The sequence below is a fragment of the Pollicipes pollicipes genome, unplaced genomic scaffold, assembly GCF_011947565.3.
Source record: "Pollicipes pollicipes isolate AB1234 unplaced genomic scaffold, Ppol_2.1 Scaffold_4219;HRSCAF=4965_pilon_pilon_pilon, whole genome shotgun sequence".
Classification (NCBI taxonomy): domain Eukaryota; kingdom Metazoa; phylum Arthropoda; class Thecostraca; order Pollicipedomorpha; family Pollicipedidae; genus Pollicipes; species Pollicipes pollicipes.
Genome location: NW_023596448.1, coordinates 31,077,357 through 31,095,963, shown reverse-complemented (window position 1 = coordinate 31,095,963; position 18,607 = coordinate 31,077,357). Strand labels below are relative to the sequence as shown.

Below are 18,607 nucleotides of genomic sequence, written 5' to 3'. Positions count from 1 at the left end.
CCTCCCCTTCCCCCACCCTCCTGGCACGTCCTGTTCCTCCCCCTCCCCCCCCCCTCCTGGCACGTCCTGTTCCTCCCCCTCCCCCCCCCCCCCCCCCTCCACAAACTCTCATTTGTCATGATCGCCGCTGCTGAGCAGGGACAAGCCTGCAAACACTGCACGTCCCGTCCCGTTCCCCAGCGCTGTCCTGACGTCTGCCACGACTTGACGGCCAGCCCCGCCGCCAAGCAGGTGCATGTCGCCGCGCCTCACGACCCCTCCCCTCGTTGCGCACGACCTCGCAGGCGCCGCCTCCAGCCAATCACCAAATGCACCAGCGCTGTAACGCCAACGCATTTATTCGCCCGCGGCCTCACGGCAAATCGGATCCAGGCTAAGGCGGCTCCAGGTGCCGCGAAATGCGTGGAGGCCGTCGAATCACCGGAAAGGCGGTCTCCCGAGGCCGCGGCACGGCACGCCATCGCACCTCTGGTCGGTGGATGAGGTGGGGATGGGAAGGGGCTTTCAGCTGGCGTGGCGGTGAGCGCCGGCCCAGTCGATACTGGGGGCGGGCCCCAGCGTCAGCCGGGCGCCGCGCTGCGAAGAGCTAGGCCCGGCAGAACACGAGCGCCGCCTATCGGGCGGCGCGCGAACTACGACCGCGCCGTGATGCAGCGGACACGCCGCGCGTTCAGGTATTCTTGGGGTCACGACAGGCGGATACATTCCACAGCAGTGAAACTGCCATGTGGGCCGCGTGACTATGTAGATCACAGAGCAGTGTCCGGACAGGACGGCACAGAGCGCAGTGTTTGTCGAGGCAAGCCCTGCTTCGATGTCCACACACACGACATTCGCGACAACTCCGACCACTTGACGCGACACGACTACAGCGGCTCGCGAGACACTCATGCACGCGCGCGGGCGGCTACCGCCTCCCTGAGACCTTCGAGGACCGAGGTTCCCCGCCGCTCGCGTCCCGGGGAAGCCCAGAAACAGACACCTCACGGCGCAGGGCTGCGACGTCCCGAGGTCCGACGCCGAGCGGCCCATGGCGCCAGCGCGCAGTACGAAGCATTCCCAGCAGCGCCGAGCCAACACACCGGCGCCGCCCACGCCTGGCGACCCGCGCCGCTACTGCCGCGCCATCTTGAACCACTTGGGCACGGTCCGTCGCTCGGTGGAGCCGGCGACGGTGGCGGCGGCGCCGCTCCGCGCGGCAGCCGTGCCGGAGCCGGGCCGGGAGCCGGAGCGGGAGCCGGAGCCGGAGCCGGAGCCGGAGCCGGAGCCGGAGCCGGAGCTCGACGCGTCGGCGGACTCCTGTGAGGAGTCGGGCCTGAAAGATGCACGAACGGGTGAGGGCATGGGTGTCATTTCTGCACTGATGGTCTGGGTGAACACACCCAACGAACAAATATCTCGCCCACATGATGACCGCATCCCATTATGCCACCCACAGTGTCATACGATCGCCCCTAATCATTACCCCGGCCTATAACAAATAATAAGAACCTTAACGTCTGCAGACACGTAATGTTCAAAAGTGATGAACACTACTTCTGACCAACATTTCTTTAAAGACCCTTCATGAACAAAATCACTGATATGCCACTTCCCTCATGACTGACTTAAGACCATATCACACAGACTAACTACGCACCGGCTAACTCACCTGAGTCTCTTCAGCGCATGCGCGGCGCCCGTGGGTGAGCTCAGCTGCTGACGAACAGTGTCGCTCAGTGCGACGGTGGCGCCGCCCTCGGCGGCCACGTGCACCAGAGCGGCCGGGATACAGTCGACCTCGAACAGCCGAGCCGACTGCGGCAGCGTTGTCTTGGGCGGCGTGGTGTCTGAGAAGACGCAGAATGGGTCAGCGAGTGACAGCCCCGGGTTCGAATCTCGCCGCACGGAACATTCACGTGTCCTCGTTGCCACTTAAGCGTGACAACCCTCGTGAGCCACTCGGCCGTTTGTGACGTCATCACAGACGCCAGAAGCAGCCCGCCACCAGCTCGAAGTACTGGTCCATGCATACCAGAATGGCAAACGTCTTCTGCAGGTGCTTTAACATATGACGGCGAGACACAAAAAAATGCTTCATTACGACCCAGCGATTACTCCCGTCTCACTAATTTGTTCCGAGCACGCCTACGAGCAGCTGTCGGTAAAAGCTAGCAAAATTCTGGAACAGGCGTGTAGTAAAGGCGACTATCAGAATTCAAAGTAGGTGGGGTATTAACACAGTTACGCTGTTATTATCGTTATTACGTCATCTTTTTATTATTATTACCACACTAGTTACGTAAGGGTTAGCGGTAATGTCAGGAAATGGAAAGTCATTAACTAGCGATCCCCAACAAACTGTCAACTGGCACCCAGGAAGGTGCAGCCTACAGAGATAATCAGAAGCCAGCATGGCGACCCCGATACTTACATAGCGTGAACTTGGCAGTGGGGTCCACCAGAAACGAGGCGACAAACCGCATCACAGACTCCACCGTGTCAGTGGAGAGGAACATCCCCTGAGGACACGCAGACACACTCAACATCCGTCTCATCGCCAGCAATGGCGATGTCTCCCTCTCCTCTTCTTGATAAAAAGACGGAAGATGCGTAGAGCACACCCAGCAGAGCATAAAGGAGCGAGATCCACACGTCACCCGAACAGCAGCAGATACTCCGTATCCACAACACAAATATATCAACCGAGGGGGGGGGGAGGGGGTGAGGGGGCAAGACGCGAGCTACAGTACGCTGCGTATACGGTGCGTAAGGCCTCGGCAGCGTAGTTGCCGTTGCGCAGACAGTGCGCAAGGCCCTGGAAGCGTAGCTGCCGTTGCGCAGACAGTGCGCAAGGCCCCGGAAGCCGCTGCGCAGACAGTGCGTAAGGCCCCGGAAGCGTAGTTACCGTTGTGCAGACAGTGCGCAAGGCCCCGGAAGCCGCCGCGCAGACAGTGCGCAAGGCCCCGGCAGCGTAGTTGCCGTTGTGCAGACAGTGCGCAAGGCCCCGGAAGCGTAGTCGCTGCTGCGCGCCTGCGCCTGCCAGACTACGTCGCTCTGACCCCGTCCGATCCGCCGCCCGGCGGTCCAGCCGTGCTGCACGCACTGCACCGAGCGGCATCGCGCTCCGCATGGGAGCTGTGTGGTGCGCAGACACCGACACAGCAGCCGGCGGCGAACGGCCAGCCATTGCAGGCCCCCCCCCCCCCCCCCCCCCACAACCACTCAGCCGCCCCGCGTGTCCAGCGGACGCACCTGCAGCACAAGCCTGTCGGCGAACTGGACCCGGACGACGCTGTGGCGGCTGGCCGACAGCCGGGTCAGTAGGTCAGCCTGGCGGCGGGCCTCCCGCCGCTCAGCGGTCAGCAGCGGGCTGCCATCCAGCGATGCCCTGCGAGGGGAGCGGTCAGGCTACGGTGTGACTGGACAGCGCCTTGGTACGACCGCGTTACGAGAGGGCGGTTCCTTACTGAGTAAAACTTTGTTTCAGTGTGTGTGTGTAGGGGGGGGGGGGAGGGGGTCTCGCTCTAAGGCTCCGTCGCCGGATGGCGATGCCTCGCTGGGACTTACGCTACATGTTAGAACTACCACAGAATGGCTCCGCTTGTCCCGCGATTTGAGTTAAGATATCTAACAAGTGATTATTTACGACATCATCTACTTCGACCAGACACTCCGCATCCTTACTCGCATCCTTGGCTGTGGATAGGTGGTTCTAACATCCGAGGGAGTTCAGGGGGTTGAGATTCAATCCCCTGAAAAACAGTTCTCATTCTCACACCAAAACAGCTCTCAACTCACAGCCACGACATCACTGAAAAAAACCTTACGATCGGCGAACCCCCCCCCCCCCCCCCCCTGCTCCTGCTGTCAGCCCTCGGTACCTACACCTCTTGCCGCAGCTGCTTCAGGCGGCGGCGGGCGTCCTCCTCCGTGACGTCATAAAAGTCATCTGGCAGCTCGGCTCGCACCGCGGTGACGTCATCAAGGGAAAATGCCACCGCCTGCCGCTCCCCCAGCTGGCGGGCGGAGAAGTCCGGTCAGAGGGCCAGCGGTGGTCGGCACAGGGTGAGCAAAGGGCCAGTGATGGTCGGCACAGTGTGGACAGAGGGCCAGCGGCAGTCAGCACAGGGTGGACAGAGGGCCAGCGGTGGTCAGCACAGGGTGGACAGAGGGCCAGTGGCAGTCAGCACAGGGTGGACAGAGGGCCAGCGGCAGTCAGCACAGGGTGGACAAAGGGCCAGCGGTGGTCAGCACAGGGTGGACAGAGGGCCAGTGGCAGTCAGCACAGGGTGGACAGAGAGCCAGCGGTGGTCGGCACAGAGTGGACAAAGGGCCAGCGGCAGTCAGCACAGGGTGGACAGAGGGCCAGCGGTGGTCAGCACAGGGTGGACAGAGGGCCAGCGGTAGTCGGCACAGGGTGGACAGAGGGCCAGCGGCAGTCGGCACAGGGTGGACAGAGGGCCAGCGGCAGTCAGCACAGGGTGGACAGAGGGCCAGCGGTGGTCGGCACAGGGTGGACAGAGGGCCAGCGGTGGTCAGCACAGGGTGGACAGAGGGCCAGCGGCAGTCGGCACAGGGTGGACAGAGGGCCAGCGGCGGTCGGCACAGGGTAGTCAGAGCGCGGCCACCAATGCACAGCGGGCACTGGCGTGTCAGTACAATACTCCAATACGCCACGTTGAGAGGCAATCTCATCCCAGATAAACAATGCTCAGAAAGGATGTGATCCAACCACATATTTGTCGCTACAATGAAGCGATACAAAATACGTGGACACTGCAACGAAGAAACGCAACATACGTGGGTTGAACAACATGGAAGGAATACAATGCATATGATAATTACGCTTTTTCGGCTTGTTACGTCTCCCATTTCATAAAGTGAACGCGGCCCGCGATGTCCCACCACCCTCTCCTGAAGCACCCGGGACTACAGCGACCGTAGAGGCCCCCAGGGGCCATGGGAACCGAGACAGGGCCTCCTCCCATGTGGAGGTCTGAGACGAGCCCAGCCAGGCCACCGCGACTCTGACCTCTGACCAGAAGCGGCCTTCAGGATACACCATGCTTACTTCACCTCGCCTCCATGGTCCTCACGTTGTACCGCAAATTGGCTCTCTCAACGACCGCAATGTATCACGGCAACGCCCGCGCAGTGAAAGATTCCTGCCCAGCGGCTTAGCACGCGGGACAACTTACAAAGACAAGCCTCTCCTCGGGCGCCTCCGGACCGGGCAGGCTGTCCCGGCTGCTTGGGCAGCTGCCCAGCGAGCCGCCCTCCACCAGGAACGCCTCGCCGCTGGTGTCTGACGTCACGCTGCCGGCTGACGTCACGTCTGATGTCAGACTCGGGGCGCCGGCGAGGTCGCTGCGGAGAAAGGCGCGCGTCATCAGGGGGTCATCGTCGTTGCGTCATCGCCACCGTCGTACAAAAGTGATGGGAACGTCGCTGGAAATGGATGAAAACACAACCAGAGTGGAAAACAAACAAAAAACATCGATGGAAACAGAAGTAAGGGAAGCATTCTGGTTTGAACTTGTCGCCAGGTTGCCCTAGCCTTCTTTGCACGACACACTTACAAGTAAAAAGAAAAAGAAAAAGAAACGCAGCATGAGCAGTGGTGGTCTGCACTGATTAGCAAAAAACAAAAACAAAAACGAAAATGCTGTCATATCTCCAGCACACTCATATTAAGCACCCTCGCTAGCCACCCGCAAAAATTTAAATGGCTCGCACCAAATGGCTAATTTTTATCAATGGCTGCTGCAAAAGTGGGCTATGGGACGAACAGCCCACAGTGCTGCTAGGTGCTGGTGGAGTCTAGATAAGACTTGCCGGTGGTATAGTGATCCACTGGACCATGGTCGCACCTGTCTTTGCTGTCCATGACGTCACAGAGCACCGAGGCCGGCGCTGTCGCGCCCAGCACAGGATCGCTGTTGGCCTGGGCGAGGTCACAGATCGGCGAAGTGCCACCAATGACGTCACGATGCCCGGGCGTCGCGGCCGTCTGCGATTGGCTGACGGCGGCCGGGGTGGAGCCGGCGCCGGCCGTCGGCTGCGGTGGTTGGCTGGCAGCGGGCAAGGCGGGGCTGGTAGCGGCGGCGGGTGGCGGTGATTGGTCCGGCTCAGGGGCGGGCGGTTTGACGAGGGGTGCGGACACGTGCGCTTGACTACCCGACTCCTGGCTGGCGGGCCGAGGCGCGAACCTAGCAGGGAACAGAGACTTGGCGTCAGTTTAAACACATGGGTTGGGTGGTCGTTGACCAGGCGTGAGACAACAGACTGACAGTTACCCATCAACAGAATGGACCAGTGGTTATCCATCAACAGACTGGCAGTTACCCATCAACAGACTGGCAGTTATCCATCAACAAACTGGTGGTTACCCAACATCAGACTGGCAGTTATCCATCAACAAACTGGTGGTTACCCAACAACAGACTAGCAGCTACCCAGCAACAGACTGACAGTTACCCATCAACAGACTGGCAGCTACCCATCAACAGACTGGTGGTTACCCATCAGCAGACTGGTGGTTACTCAACAACATAATGGTGGTTACCCAACAAACACAAAGCATGACACACTGATTCTCAATATCGTGTTATATAGGCTGATAAACTCATGGTAGCAGCAGGCATTTCACATGCCACACTGATTCTCAACATCGCGTTATATAGGCTGATAAACTCATGGTGGCAACAGGCATTTCACATGTCACACTCAGCAGAAGACAATCAGTCAAAAGTCGCACTAGGCGCTGTCCTGTTCATGAGTACACAAGAAAATGAAGAAGAGTCCTGTCCTGTCCTGCCCACAAATCCTGAAGTTACCGTTTCTAGCTACTCAACAAATAAACAAATCAATATTGATTACATGTGGTGGCAGACAGCGCAAGCGCATAGGAAAGAGCAAAAAGACACTATTAACGTAAGAAATTGGTGGGAAATGTCAAAAGACGTCCCTCCTTCAAAACCTAAAAATTGACCACCAACATAAAAATTCCTATCGCAACTTGCAACAACCAAACATCTAACAACGCTACAAATCCCACGATCACCTCCCTGACTCGCAGCCACTCAAACCCGCCTCAGCAGTCACAAAAATAACTCGAGCACCAGTACCACAGCTCATCCCCTCCACCCCTACCCGCCTCACCTTCCCCAAACTCCTCCGCCCGCCCCCCCCCCCCCCCCCACCCCCACCACGGTACCCTGCCGTCCCTCCCCCGGCGCGCGCGACCCGGGCGCGGGCGCCGTCTCACCGCAGGATGGCGCTGCCGGCGGTGAGCCCCAGACTGCGGATGGTGGTGGTGCGCAGTGCCTCGCTGCCCGCCACCTCGCGGCGTGCGTAGATGCAGACCGGCGCCAAGTGGTCGCCGACCGGCAGCAGCGCCTGCTCGTCCAACACCTCCCAGAGCGTGGCTGCCGGGCGAGGACAACGTGGCCGCGTGTGAAGAGGAGGGGTGTGGTCTCATGCACCTCTACGTGGTGCACAAACGTGAGAAACTCGTCTGGCTTTGATTAAGATGTGGTTACAACCGAGTGTCATTGGCTGTCGCGCGCTACCACATGAGAACCGATTACAAATGTGACCATAAAATAGTTTTACAGCGAGGGGAAAGCAATACCTGTGTCTCAAGAGTCTATGTCCTCGTCGTAGCGGGACACCTCCCACCCACCACCCCATCATCACCTTCTCCCCTCCCGCCAGCACCGCTCCCCACACCTTCCCTCTTGGCAGCACCTCTCACTGCGCCCCCTCCCGGCATCACCGCTCCCCACGTCCCCTCCTGGCAGCACTGCTCACCACGTCTCCCCTCCCCGCAGCACCGCCCCCACGCCTCCCCTTCACCAGCACCGCTCCCCACACCTCCCCTCCTGGCAGCACCGCTCACCACGCCTCCCCTCCCCGCAGCACCGCTCACCACGCCTACCCTCCCCGTAGCACCGCTCACCACGCCTCCCCTCCCGGCAGCACCGCTTACCACGCCCTTCCCGGCAGCACCGCTCACCACGCCCCTCCCGGCAGCACCACTCCCCACACCTCCCCTCCCGGCAGCACCGCTCACCGTTGCAGCTGAACTGCTTGACCAGACGGCGGCCGTCGGGCAGCTGGAGCGCCAGCGTGACGTCACCGTCCACGCGCGAGCGCTCCGACGGCGCCAGCTCCAGCTGCGCCCGGTTCGGCAGGTTGGCGAACCGCACAGAGCTGCTCAGGTCCAGCGCCCGGCTGTAGTGCCTGCGGACGCGCCCAGGTCACCCGCCTGCTGTTGCGGCCGTGGCGTCTGGTGGGTGCCGTGCTAGTGCAGTGTCTGGTGGGTGCCGGGGCGAAGCCGGCCGCGGCTTCGTTTTCGCGAAGCCGCAGTTTTTGTTGTGGACTTTCGATTTGGTTTCGTGCCATTTAAACGACTGGACTGGCCTTTGGCTTCGCCTTTGTAACATTTCTCAACTGGATTACGTTTCGGCTTTGGCTCTGAACGTGTTTCGACTTATGGCTCCTGGTTTCGCTCCATGCCAACTTGAACTGCTGTCTTGGACTTTGTCATAGCTATTTTTGTACTGCAGTGGTAGCTTCACTTCGTAATTATAGTCCTGCCCATCCTGACACCCTAATATATCACACAGCTTTTCAACGCAGGGATGCACGCATGGCTGAAAGCTAAAGCCAGCTGGACACCAACATCTCAACCAACCAAAACCAACCGGAAATTCTCAACACCACGCAACGCCCAACGACGGCCGGAAAAATAAATGATCGAACGCTCTGTACATGCTACCCTGCCAGATGAGATCGCAAGTCCGACAGATCTTTCACCTGTAATGCCCACATCTTGTCTCTATCTCCATGCCAAACCATGCTACTTCCTTATCGCATGTATCTTCAGCTAATACAAGATTGTCTTAGTTCCACAAAGCAACGCTGCACGTTAAATTCAGCTCCAGTTCGGCCTAGCGATTTTGAACAGATCGACATGGCTTCGAATTCACGTTTCCTAACTCCAAAGCTGCCGGCTTTGGCTTCGCGTGCACCGAGTTCAAAGGCATTTACTTCGGATTCAGCTTTGTGGTTACAAGCTTTGCATTCGCTAGCTTTGGCTTTGGCATCATCTTTACATGAAAGTTTTGGCTTCGGATTTGGCTATAAGGCCAGACGCCCGCCCTCATCCCTGTGGTGGGTATCCAGTGAGCAGTAAACAGGACATACACACCCATATGGCTGTAAGGGTACCATGAACAGAGTTCTGCATGTCAGTTAGTCTGAGCATCCACTAACAACACTACCATCACAGGCCTAAGAAAAGTGTCATCTGGCGCTTTAAGTACAGCAGCATATTCATCACCACAGGGGTACTGTAGAGCCAACAACAATACTGCTGCTGTGCCTTGATACTGTGGAGTACAGGTTCACTGCAGCATTGAAGGACTATGGTACCAAGATAACAAAAATATCAAGCATCTACTGGTGCTGCCTTACTATTTTGAGAACATGCAACAGCTTAGGAACACAATATGCCATGTTTGGCCAACCAATTTGAGCATTCAGGAAAAAGTGCTCTTTAACTGCTGCACAGAGGTGGGAACTGCAATGGTGTCATCCAAATTCTTAATGGAATCTGTGGAATCTGTTACCTCTGTTGAGTCACATGCAGTGCAGAAACTGCCAAGCCATCCAAAAAGCAGATAGGATCATTCAATCTTAGCTTCTCATTAATCAGATCCAAAGGTCATCCCATTATCAAGATGTAAAGCTGGCAAGGCCAAGAGATAACAGCAAATTAGTTGTAAATGTTATGATTGGTGCAGGAGTGGCTACCAGTGAGAAGCTTCTGCAACATTTGCAAGGGCTGGATACCATGCATGCTAATGCTTAGCTACCAATACTAAGATTCGATTATGACAGGGTGAAGACAAAATGTGTTACATACATCAAGTTGAATAGCTTGCCATCCAACTTCTGCTTGCTACATGCTTCCTCCAGAATCTGCAGGATGCTGGTGTTTGGTGTAACTTTCACCACTTGCCGGCGCCCTCCGGGGCACAGCACTGTCACAGACATTGACATTTTCTCTGCAACACAACGAGAGCTCTGTCACAGACATTGACATTTTCTCTGCAACACAAGGAGAGCTAACATAACCTAGAGCATGGTTCAAAAAATGTCACTATCTGCAGGTTCAGTTTAGTGAAACTCTAAAATGAGACAGAATCAAAGTAGTAGAAGGGTAATAGGCATGAACTGATTTATCCAAGGATTTTTACAATAAACAGTCTGAATAAGATGTGAGCACAGCCACACATCACTGCCAATTATAAGAAGATAGCATGGTTGCATCATCTTACACTCCAAATAACATAACTGTTATCTCATGATGCCTATGTGTTAGAAAAAATATGGATGCATCTAAGTCAAATACCTGCAAGAGACAGAGCTGGTCATTGATTGCCTGTCATTAAAATAACAAAAAATCATTTAGAACAAGTTTTACACATAAATAGAACAACAATGGGATACAAGGAATTGGATGAGCCATTATGAATACACATACTAGCTGCAGCAATGCTGTACACCACTTTGGCCCAGTCTGCTAAAAATCACCTCACTCCACTAGACACCTATGACTGGTTATGCAAACCTTGCACTTGCACTGAACTCAGGCAAGGCTGATCTGTGCCAAATTTTCCAATTTCTGCATGAAAAATTCCTTGGTGTTATCAGCCAGAGACCGATGTTTTTCACCGCTATGATGAGAGGTAAGCGTGTATTTTTAAAAGTTCACTGAGCTGCCAGGAGTGGTGCAGCACTGAATTCAATCTGCCAGACATCTGCGGGTATGTGATTGATAAAGATAAATCTTGTGAGGTCAGAGAAGCCACCACCAAAGATTCGTGTAAGGCCAGATCTATGAACTTCATTATGACCCATCTATGAATATTTTTATTAGAAGACTCATTTCAAAAACTGTTAGAAAATGGATGCATCATACCTAATTTGTTTTTAATTCGGTCATCCCCAACAGAAAGATCACCTTTGATGACCATGAAAATGACTATGAAATGATGACCATGAAAATAATAAAAAACATCTTCAAAAAGCATGCAAATTCACTGATGCAGTGAGTTAACACAATGCTGTGCTTATTTCCTTCGACGATGTGGCGAACTATCTGTTTGACTACAACTTACCTGGACGGTGTGTTCACTTCCACGATGGAAAAAAGAACCTTTTCTTATTTCGTTTACACAACAACTGACTGTCCCCAAGCGCGACTGAGGCACCAGCTTTCACGTTCCGGAGCGCACGTTGTTTACAACTCGGAAACCGGGCACTAATGACTGCCGCAATTGCGTGTCATTTGACATCATCCTGGGATTTGGTAGCTCATTCAGTTACCATATAGTAAAGAGGTATGGTAAGAAAACGAAGACAAATTTCAAATACAGCTTACATCCGAATGGCGTTTAAAAAATGACTGACCTACCCTATAGAATATCTACCAATCTTGCTACCATATATGAACGAGGCTTCAGATCACAATACATGATCGCAGTGTGAAGCACCAGAGCTCTGACGGCATGACAATTGCCATCAGTATGATGATCATCATTGTCATGTATCCATTACGAACCATTTTATGTGCATGGCTTAATGTCTCATTCGAGACAATGGGCTAGATGTCACGCGATAAAACGCAAAAATGATGCAGCCAATGTAAACACATCAGGACAAAATGCGTAGGGGCAAACACAATCAACGATATCACATAAGAAAATCCCGACATAGACACTGCACGGTTCTGTGAAGTCAAAACGTCATCACAACATCGTCAACGGTTCCAGGACGAGGCCTCACGATATGGAAATACTCTGCGCGGCACGGACAGTCAGGAAAAGGGCAGCTTAAACAAGCCAGCCATCGTCGACCGGGCACCCTAAGCCAGCGAAAAATATGACACTCATCTTGACGACTCAGAGTGTATACCCCCCTCCTCGCCTTCCATAATGATGCTCGTGGTTAGTTAAGATATGTCTTGTCCTGGGAGCAGGACATCTACAAGAGTCAAAAACTGCAATTCCATACTGTTTTGCTAAGATTTAAATTAGGTTCGTCACCATTGCACGCCAGCAAACTCGTTATCGGAGCTTATGTTTTGCCTCTCAGTTAGTACTAACTGTATGCGTGAGGCCAGTGGCCACTGCCCGCTGTCTCAGCCGAGTACCAAAGGTGAATTTCGCGCCCTGTGTCACCTCGTGGGCACGGGGCCTGGATCCCATTTCATCGGTCTCGGAGTCGCTTAGTTGGCACATGAGTGACCTTGTTTCACACCGTGACCACATAAGCGCGTTCAAAACCCTAAATGGCCCCTGCGCCCCGGTGGCGGTTCGGTCGCTGCCACCCCTCGCATCGCTGTTTGCGCGTGACGAGGTCGGGTGCGGCCCCCGCTTGGGGGTTCCCCGTTCCCTGGCTCAGACGTCCGGAAAGGCAGCGCGAGATAATGCCAGATTGGCTCGCGAGCGTTGTTGCACTGTACGGCCTCGTCTTGGAACTGACCGCCACCGGTCATTGTGGCTTCCCGCAGCCGTGTTGTGGTCACGTCTGAGCTTCACCAATGTGTCACAGAGGGAAGTGTTTGCTTTCGTGGGCTCTTCCTACCTTACCGGTATTTTTATCGCTATCGCATCTCCAATTCCATTGTACAATATGAAGCCCATTGGCTCCAATCAAACATTACGCTACAAATATTGAGCGACACGCAATGAATGCCTGATAATGATGATCAGGGCGCTGGCAGCCTCAGCCATCTGTTCTGCTGCGGCGAGCTGCAGCCGCACGGTGTGATTTGAAAACTCGTTGACAGATGGCAGCAGGATCGGAAATAATCCGTGGGAGTGTGGTGTTCGTTTTACGTTTAAGGCGCGTCAGCGTCGGGGCCATTTTGTACACGTGGGAGGGTCTGCGGTAGTTGCTCGTGTTTAAAATGTTGTTTCACCAAATGTGAAAAACCCGAAAGGCCTTGGCCACCATAAGGCGTAGCCATGGGGCCCGCTCCCCATAGGCCCTGATTTTTATTTTCTCACCACAGAGGATTCCGGGCAGAGAGTTCAAAACAGGTGATGCGTTCTCAGCACTCACTCCTCAGTACTCACGGAGCTCCAAATCCCTCCTTCAGAATTTTTTAACTACGCTCCTGCCACGACTGGTTTTCTCCGTGTTAAAAAGATGAGCGGCTAGCCAGCGGAGGGCATATAGCGCCACGCCTTTTAATGACAGGTAAACTAGTCGAAACCTTGACTAGCCACCAGTTAACTAGCCATTGCAATGCGCCGAAATGGGATTGTAGCGAATGACAATGCATGAATGAAAGATCACCGAGTTGTCAAATAACCTAATGCCTTCTGGTCGAAATGTGACTTAACGAACGGCAATGGGATGATTAAAAAATAAATTATCATGATAAATGATAAATGACGAACAACAAATTATCAATAAGTCTTCTGCCCTCTTCTGTCGGAACGTGACTTTGACGAACGGCAACCGAAGAATGAAGTCAAGTGGGCAGCTAGCTGAATTCCTTTCGTCGAAGTGTGAATCACACAACCGAAAATTTTCCTGAAAATGATATTATCCGACGTCCGCAGTACTTCAGTCTAGCAGAGACTGATATCTGATTGCTAGTTGGATATTGCGGGGCGCCACGATCGCCTCAAAATTTGATGTGCGGGGCCTTCTTGATGCGCTGATTCCGAAAATCATAAGCCTTGGGGCAGGATTTTCCGTAACTTGCAAGTTACAAGACACGTAACATGTCAGTTTGATATTGCGGGGCGTCGCGATTGCCTTCAAATTTGGTGTGCAGCGTGTTGAAAAGGCACTGCACACCAAACTTAAAGGCAGTTGAAACGCCCTGTAACAGCAAACTGGTGGGCGCAAAATGGCCCCGATGCCGACGCGCCCTTAAAACCAAAAACCAACCAACAGCAATCTGACGGTATGACGCGCCTTGCTACTCGTAAGTTGCGCAACATTTCGCCCCAAAACCTGTAATTTTTTGGAATCAGCATGCCAAGAACGTCCTGCGCATCAAATTTGGAAGCAGTTGAGGCGCCTCGCAATATCAAACTGGCATGTCACTCGTCTTGCGACTCGGAAGTTATACACAAAGTCCGACTCCAAAACCTATAATTTTCGGATTCAACGTATCGAGAAGGGTCTCCGCACAAAATTTAGAATTGGTCATGACGCCCCGCCATAATCAGCTGACGTTTCTGACAATACGGCAGGCCGATGGCGAGGCTGGTCGGAAAAGGCATCATGTGCGCGCCCGCATTAAAGGTAATTGGAGTATAAATCCGGCATCAAAAGAGAGCTTTTGCAATTAATGTCTTAACCCCGTTACCGGACGTGGGCAAGAATAACCAGTCATCATTCAGGTACCCATTCGGGACTGCCGTCTGTGGAACTGGAAATGGTGTTATTGTGGTGTCTGATGATCATGAACGATCTTCTGAATCTCCTTTTCAAGGCATGTCTTTAGGTCTGAGGCCATCTATTTTGCATTGTATACTAGTGGTTCCTCGTGAAATTGGCAACTTGATTAGTTTGAAGTACCCATCACCTTCGGGCTTTGGATGGCCAAATTTTGTTTACATGAGGCATGCCTACATAGATGCATATTTTGGACTGCCGTCATTATATAAACCAATGTAGATGTAAAGTCAGTCTTAGTTTTTGCGTTTTATAATTGGTTTGGGCTGTTTAGTTTCTTACCTTTCAAGGTATGGATTGTTGGTTTCTTTTGATGACTCTTCTCTGTTGGTTTCTTTTGATAAGCCTTCTGAAGGACCAAAAGGACTTTGCTATGGACAAGGGGGATTCACACCTAGAAACCAAGGAGGATGTATGTGGGTTCCTCAGCAGAACGCTTCCACTCACCTTAGTTTATAAAACCCAGGTGTAAGAATAAATGCATGGAGGTTTGGAAATTCTTGTGGTGACCCTTATATCATGATGAGGCCAGGTATACATACCTGGAATTAATATAAGGTATCTTGATGAGCAGTCATACAAAAAAATAAAAAACAAATGGTTATGCCTTAAGGTTTCTTGCTACTTCTTCTTTTGGCGTTAATAATAGTGTAAGGTTGAATGTGTTCACCTGGAATGAAAAATAAGGTGGGTGGTCGCATGCAGGATCTTTTCGGGACACCTGCCTTACGAGGCGGGTACAGGCTTTCAAATTTCTTTCAAATTTGGCTGCGGGGCGGGTGCGGGCATTCCAAATGTAAAAAACTGGCAGATTTATTACCGAGCCAAGACCGTCTTCTTAATTACTGCGAGTAGCTTTGAGGAGTGACCTGTGCAGGGGTTACCTGCATGATGCAGCCACACTCTCTCGTGATGTGACCTGCTCGCATCCATACCAGTAGCATTCCCAAGAAATGAAGCAAACGTGCACTGACTGTTGCCATCGGCTTTGTGTATTGACTTAAGACGGCGGACGTAACGAACCACTGGACACGCGGGTAGTGGTCACTTTCGCAATAAAACCCAATAAGGTCTGATGCAATGAGTTCAATTAAATTATTTTTTAATTGAAAAAAAATAAAACCCACCGACAAAATTAACACGAAATAATGGCACCGGGTCAACACCATTTCTAACGCAAACGGTCCTTCCTCGAGTCCGAGTCGTCGCTCGAAAGATAAAAGGCGAATTGTTCTGGGTTTCGGAAGCTTGAAACGCTGTCAAAAGACGAGAACTCGGTCGAATACAAACATACGGAAGCGCGCTGCGCGACGCTACGTCACCATCACAAAATGAAAACGCAAACCACCTGCTCTAACAGCAACGGCGTAGGGACTGTGAGCGTGTCAGGGTCAGGTATAAGCATGATACCAAGCTAGCGAATATACAAACAGGCTGTAGGCAACCACGATCGGCCAGTCGGCCCGCGGGATAAAATGCTCTCGTTTGACACGGGACAGACTAATCAACTGGCGAGAGACATAGCATACACGGACGACAGGGGATTGAAGCCAAAGCTAAAGCATGGGTGGTATGTCAGCTACAGCGTCCATTGCTCCCAAGCTCCGTCTGCCATTACCCTTAGACGTATTGCGTGCATTAGATCACGAATAAGCATGGTAACACGCAGGTTCACTGCAGCGAAGGTATTTAGAAAATTCTGTTATCCATGTCTTTTTCATTTTACATGTTAATTCAAATCACATAAAACGTTCATTTTGCCGGTGTGCACCGCCCCACTCACTGTCGCTGGTGCGCTACGACATCGCCTTAATTGCCTCACCCGGCCGAAGATGGTGCTTCCCCTCGAATCGTCGCATTGCACGTTCTGTGCACGCCTCACTGCACATTGCACATTCTGTGCACGCCCCAGCGCACATGGGCATTTGCATAATCCCGGACTGAGAGCAACACATCTACGTACTAATGCTAGTGCCAGGACGTCCTGGGAGAAGGGGGGAGCGGTTCGACCAACGGCAGCTGAATGAACCAAATGCCGCCATTGAGATAATAAAATGTTCACCAGACGTTTTGTCCCAGTCGAATCGCGACCACCCCTGGCACATCTTGCTTTGATTCAGACGACGAGAAAGCAGTTTTGCTGACCGCGGGGCTGCGGGAGAATCCGTGGGTAGAAAAGGTCGAACGCTGGCAAACAATCGACAAGCACATATCGTTTGACATTAGGCCATTACGCATTAGCATGATACCCTGTTCATATCGCACGCTCGGCAAGCAACACCATGTTCCAGATGTCAGCACGCCAACAGAAGTTCTCAGTGGGGACTTTACCAATTGTCCTAACGTTCGAGCTGTGAAGCCCTCTCACATCAGACAGGTTGCAGATGTGTATCCGTGCAAATACAACAAATCCTTACTGAGACGTTCAAAGACTGCAAGGCGATTCTGACTTCCGGAAAATTTCCTTTCAGCAGTGCAGGGAAGACTAAACATTCTACGCGTTACAAAAACCTTCAAGTGTTGTGAAGTGACTAGTTTAAACCGGTTTTAATTGAACTTAATTTCTGCCGACGTTGCGCATGGCATAGGCGCAAGCTGACGGTGAAATCAATCTCTCTAAACCCTCCATCAAAATATCACTGCGTGAAGGAATATGCCACAGTTCCTCCAAATCTGGCATAATTCCCATACATGTGCTACACGTAAAATAAGCTCTAGCTGGCTTCCTGGATAACGAACAAAGGACAATTTCACACACACCTGGCGCGGAACTTGCTCCTAACCTCAACTACACAAAGTAAACATCACAGCTAAGAGTGGCACAGCGCTGCCTGTCGCGCGCCACGTAAAAAAGCAGAGTAGTGGACCACAGTGAGTAACATGATACTCCTCAATGTACATCACAGGTCCTCAGGCATAACGTTCAAAGCAGTCGGTGCGCGACTTCGTCGCATCCTGCGGCGCCTGCGCACGCAGGCTCCTCCTGAAAGAACATCTCCCCATAAAATCTCGCCCGTCCACTTGCAACAACAACGCCTCTGTCCGCGCGCCGTCTCCGGCCCCCTCCCGCCTGTCCCTGCGCGGCGCCCTAGTCGAAGATGAACGAGGCGCCAGTGGCGAGCGCCATCTTCACCTTGTCGGCGCGCCGGCTGCGCCGCTGCAGCGCCGCCTCACGGCGTTCAACGCTGTCGCGCTCGTCCAGGCCGTGGCCGCCGCGCGTGCGCTCCATCAGTCGCTGCAGGACGCCACGGCTCCGCGCGCCGCCGCGCCGCCGGCACAGCCAGTACTCCCGGTACGGCTCTATGGACTCGGGCAGCACGGCCGTGCCGTGGTGGGCAAACTCCAGCACACGCTCCAGCTCCTCGCGCGTCAGCACGCCCTCGCGCTCCAGCTCCAGCTTCTTCAGCTCCTTGGGCGACATGGTGAGCAGGCGCAACGCGCCCAGCACCAGCTGGCGCCGCTGCTCCGGGTCCAGGCGGAAGCTGAGCGAGTAGTGGCGCAGCCAGCGCAGCACTGCGCGACCGATGTCCAGCTCGCGCGCCTGCAGTGAGTCGCGCTGCGCGAGCTCCAGCACCTGCTGTGGCTCCAGCGCCAGCAACGGGTCCGACGCCAGCACTTCCACGCTGTTGTTATCGATTACCTGGCGGAGGGTGAGGTTTGATGGGTGTGGGAAGCGCGGGCTGCTTCCCTGTTGCTACGGGGAATTGCGCATGCGCTGTCGCCAGGGTCACGCTCGCGGCCCCGCCTTTGGCGCTGGCTCGCACACACACACACTGACGTCCAGGTGTCGTGACCGCTGACAAACATGGGTTTCGCTCTCTGGCACACCTCATGACCTCTGGCACACATCATGAACTCTGACGTGCATCGTCACTTTTGACGCACGTCATGGCCTTTGACATACCGCATGACCTCTGAAACACTTGATGACCTCTGGCACATGTGTGCCTCTGACACCCCCACGACCCCTAACACCGTACAAGACTTCTGACACACGTCATGCTTCTTTGACAAACAGTCCTACCTCTGACATCCACGGTGACATCTACCATCTGACATCCATTTGACGATCACATGACATCCACGGTGCTGTACGACACCGTGACCAGCACAGACGACATGACATCCTACATAC

The 18,607-nt window shown here is 53.6% G+C and overlaps 2 protein-coding genes across 3 annotated transcripts in view; both read right to left on the bottom strand.

Moving 5' to 3' along the window:
• Positions 1-504: 504 nt before the first annotated feature.
• On the bottom strand, positions 505-11,375 carry LOC119095172 (tether containing UBX domain for GLUT4). The gene is made up of 12 exons (XM_037218049.1): positions 11,172-11,375; positions 9,914-10,055; positions 8,057-8,226; positions 7,250-7,409; positions 5,853-6,191; positions 5,181-5,349; positions 3,868-3,998; positions 3,235-3,370; positions 2,414-2,501; positions 1,652-1,829; positions 1,241-1,315; positions 505-541 (listed from the first exon to the last, which is right to left on the bottom strand). The coding sequence occupies exons 2-12, from the start codon at positions 10,048-10,050 to the stop codon at positions 505-507; spliced, it is 1,620 nt and encodes a 539-aa protein (XP_037073944.1). The 5' UTR covers positions 10,051-10,055; positions 11,172-11,375.
• A 4,067-nt stretch (positions 11,376-15,442) lies between these two features.
• LOC119095370 (uncharacterized) overlaps positions 15,443-18,607 on the bottom strand; it is a 34,381-nt gene continuing 31,216 nt past the window's right edge. For both annotated transcript variants that reach the window (XM_037218214.1, XM_037218215.1), the window contains exon 5: positions 15,443-18,112. In XM_037218214.1, the coding sequence (XP_037074109.1) occupies positions 17,561-18,112 (552 nt within the window). In that variant the 3' untranslated portion in view covers positions 15,443-17,560. The remainder of the gene's footprint in view (positions 18,113-18,607) is intronic.

Coding starts and splice junctions, on each gene's coding strand:
- LOC119095172 (XM_037218049.1), bottom strand. CDS start 10,050: ATGTCAATGTCTGTGACAGTGCTGTGCCCCGGAGGGCGCCGGCAAGTG. Junction 3,999..5,180: donor CCGAGGAGAGGCTTGTCTTT/GTAAGTTGTCCC, acceptor TCCGCCCGCCAG/CTGGGGGAGCGGCAGGCGGT. Junction 3,371..3,867: donor AAGCAGCTGCGGCAAGAGGT/GTAGGTACCGAG, acceptor CTCCCCTCGCAG/GGCATCGCTGGATGGCAGCC.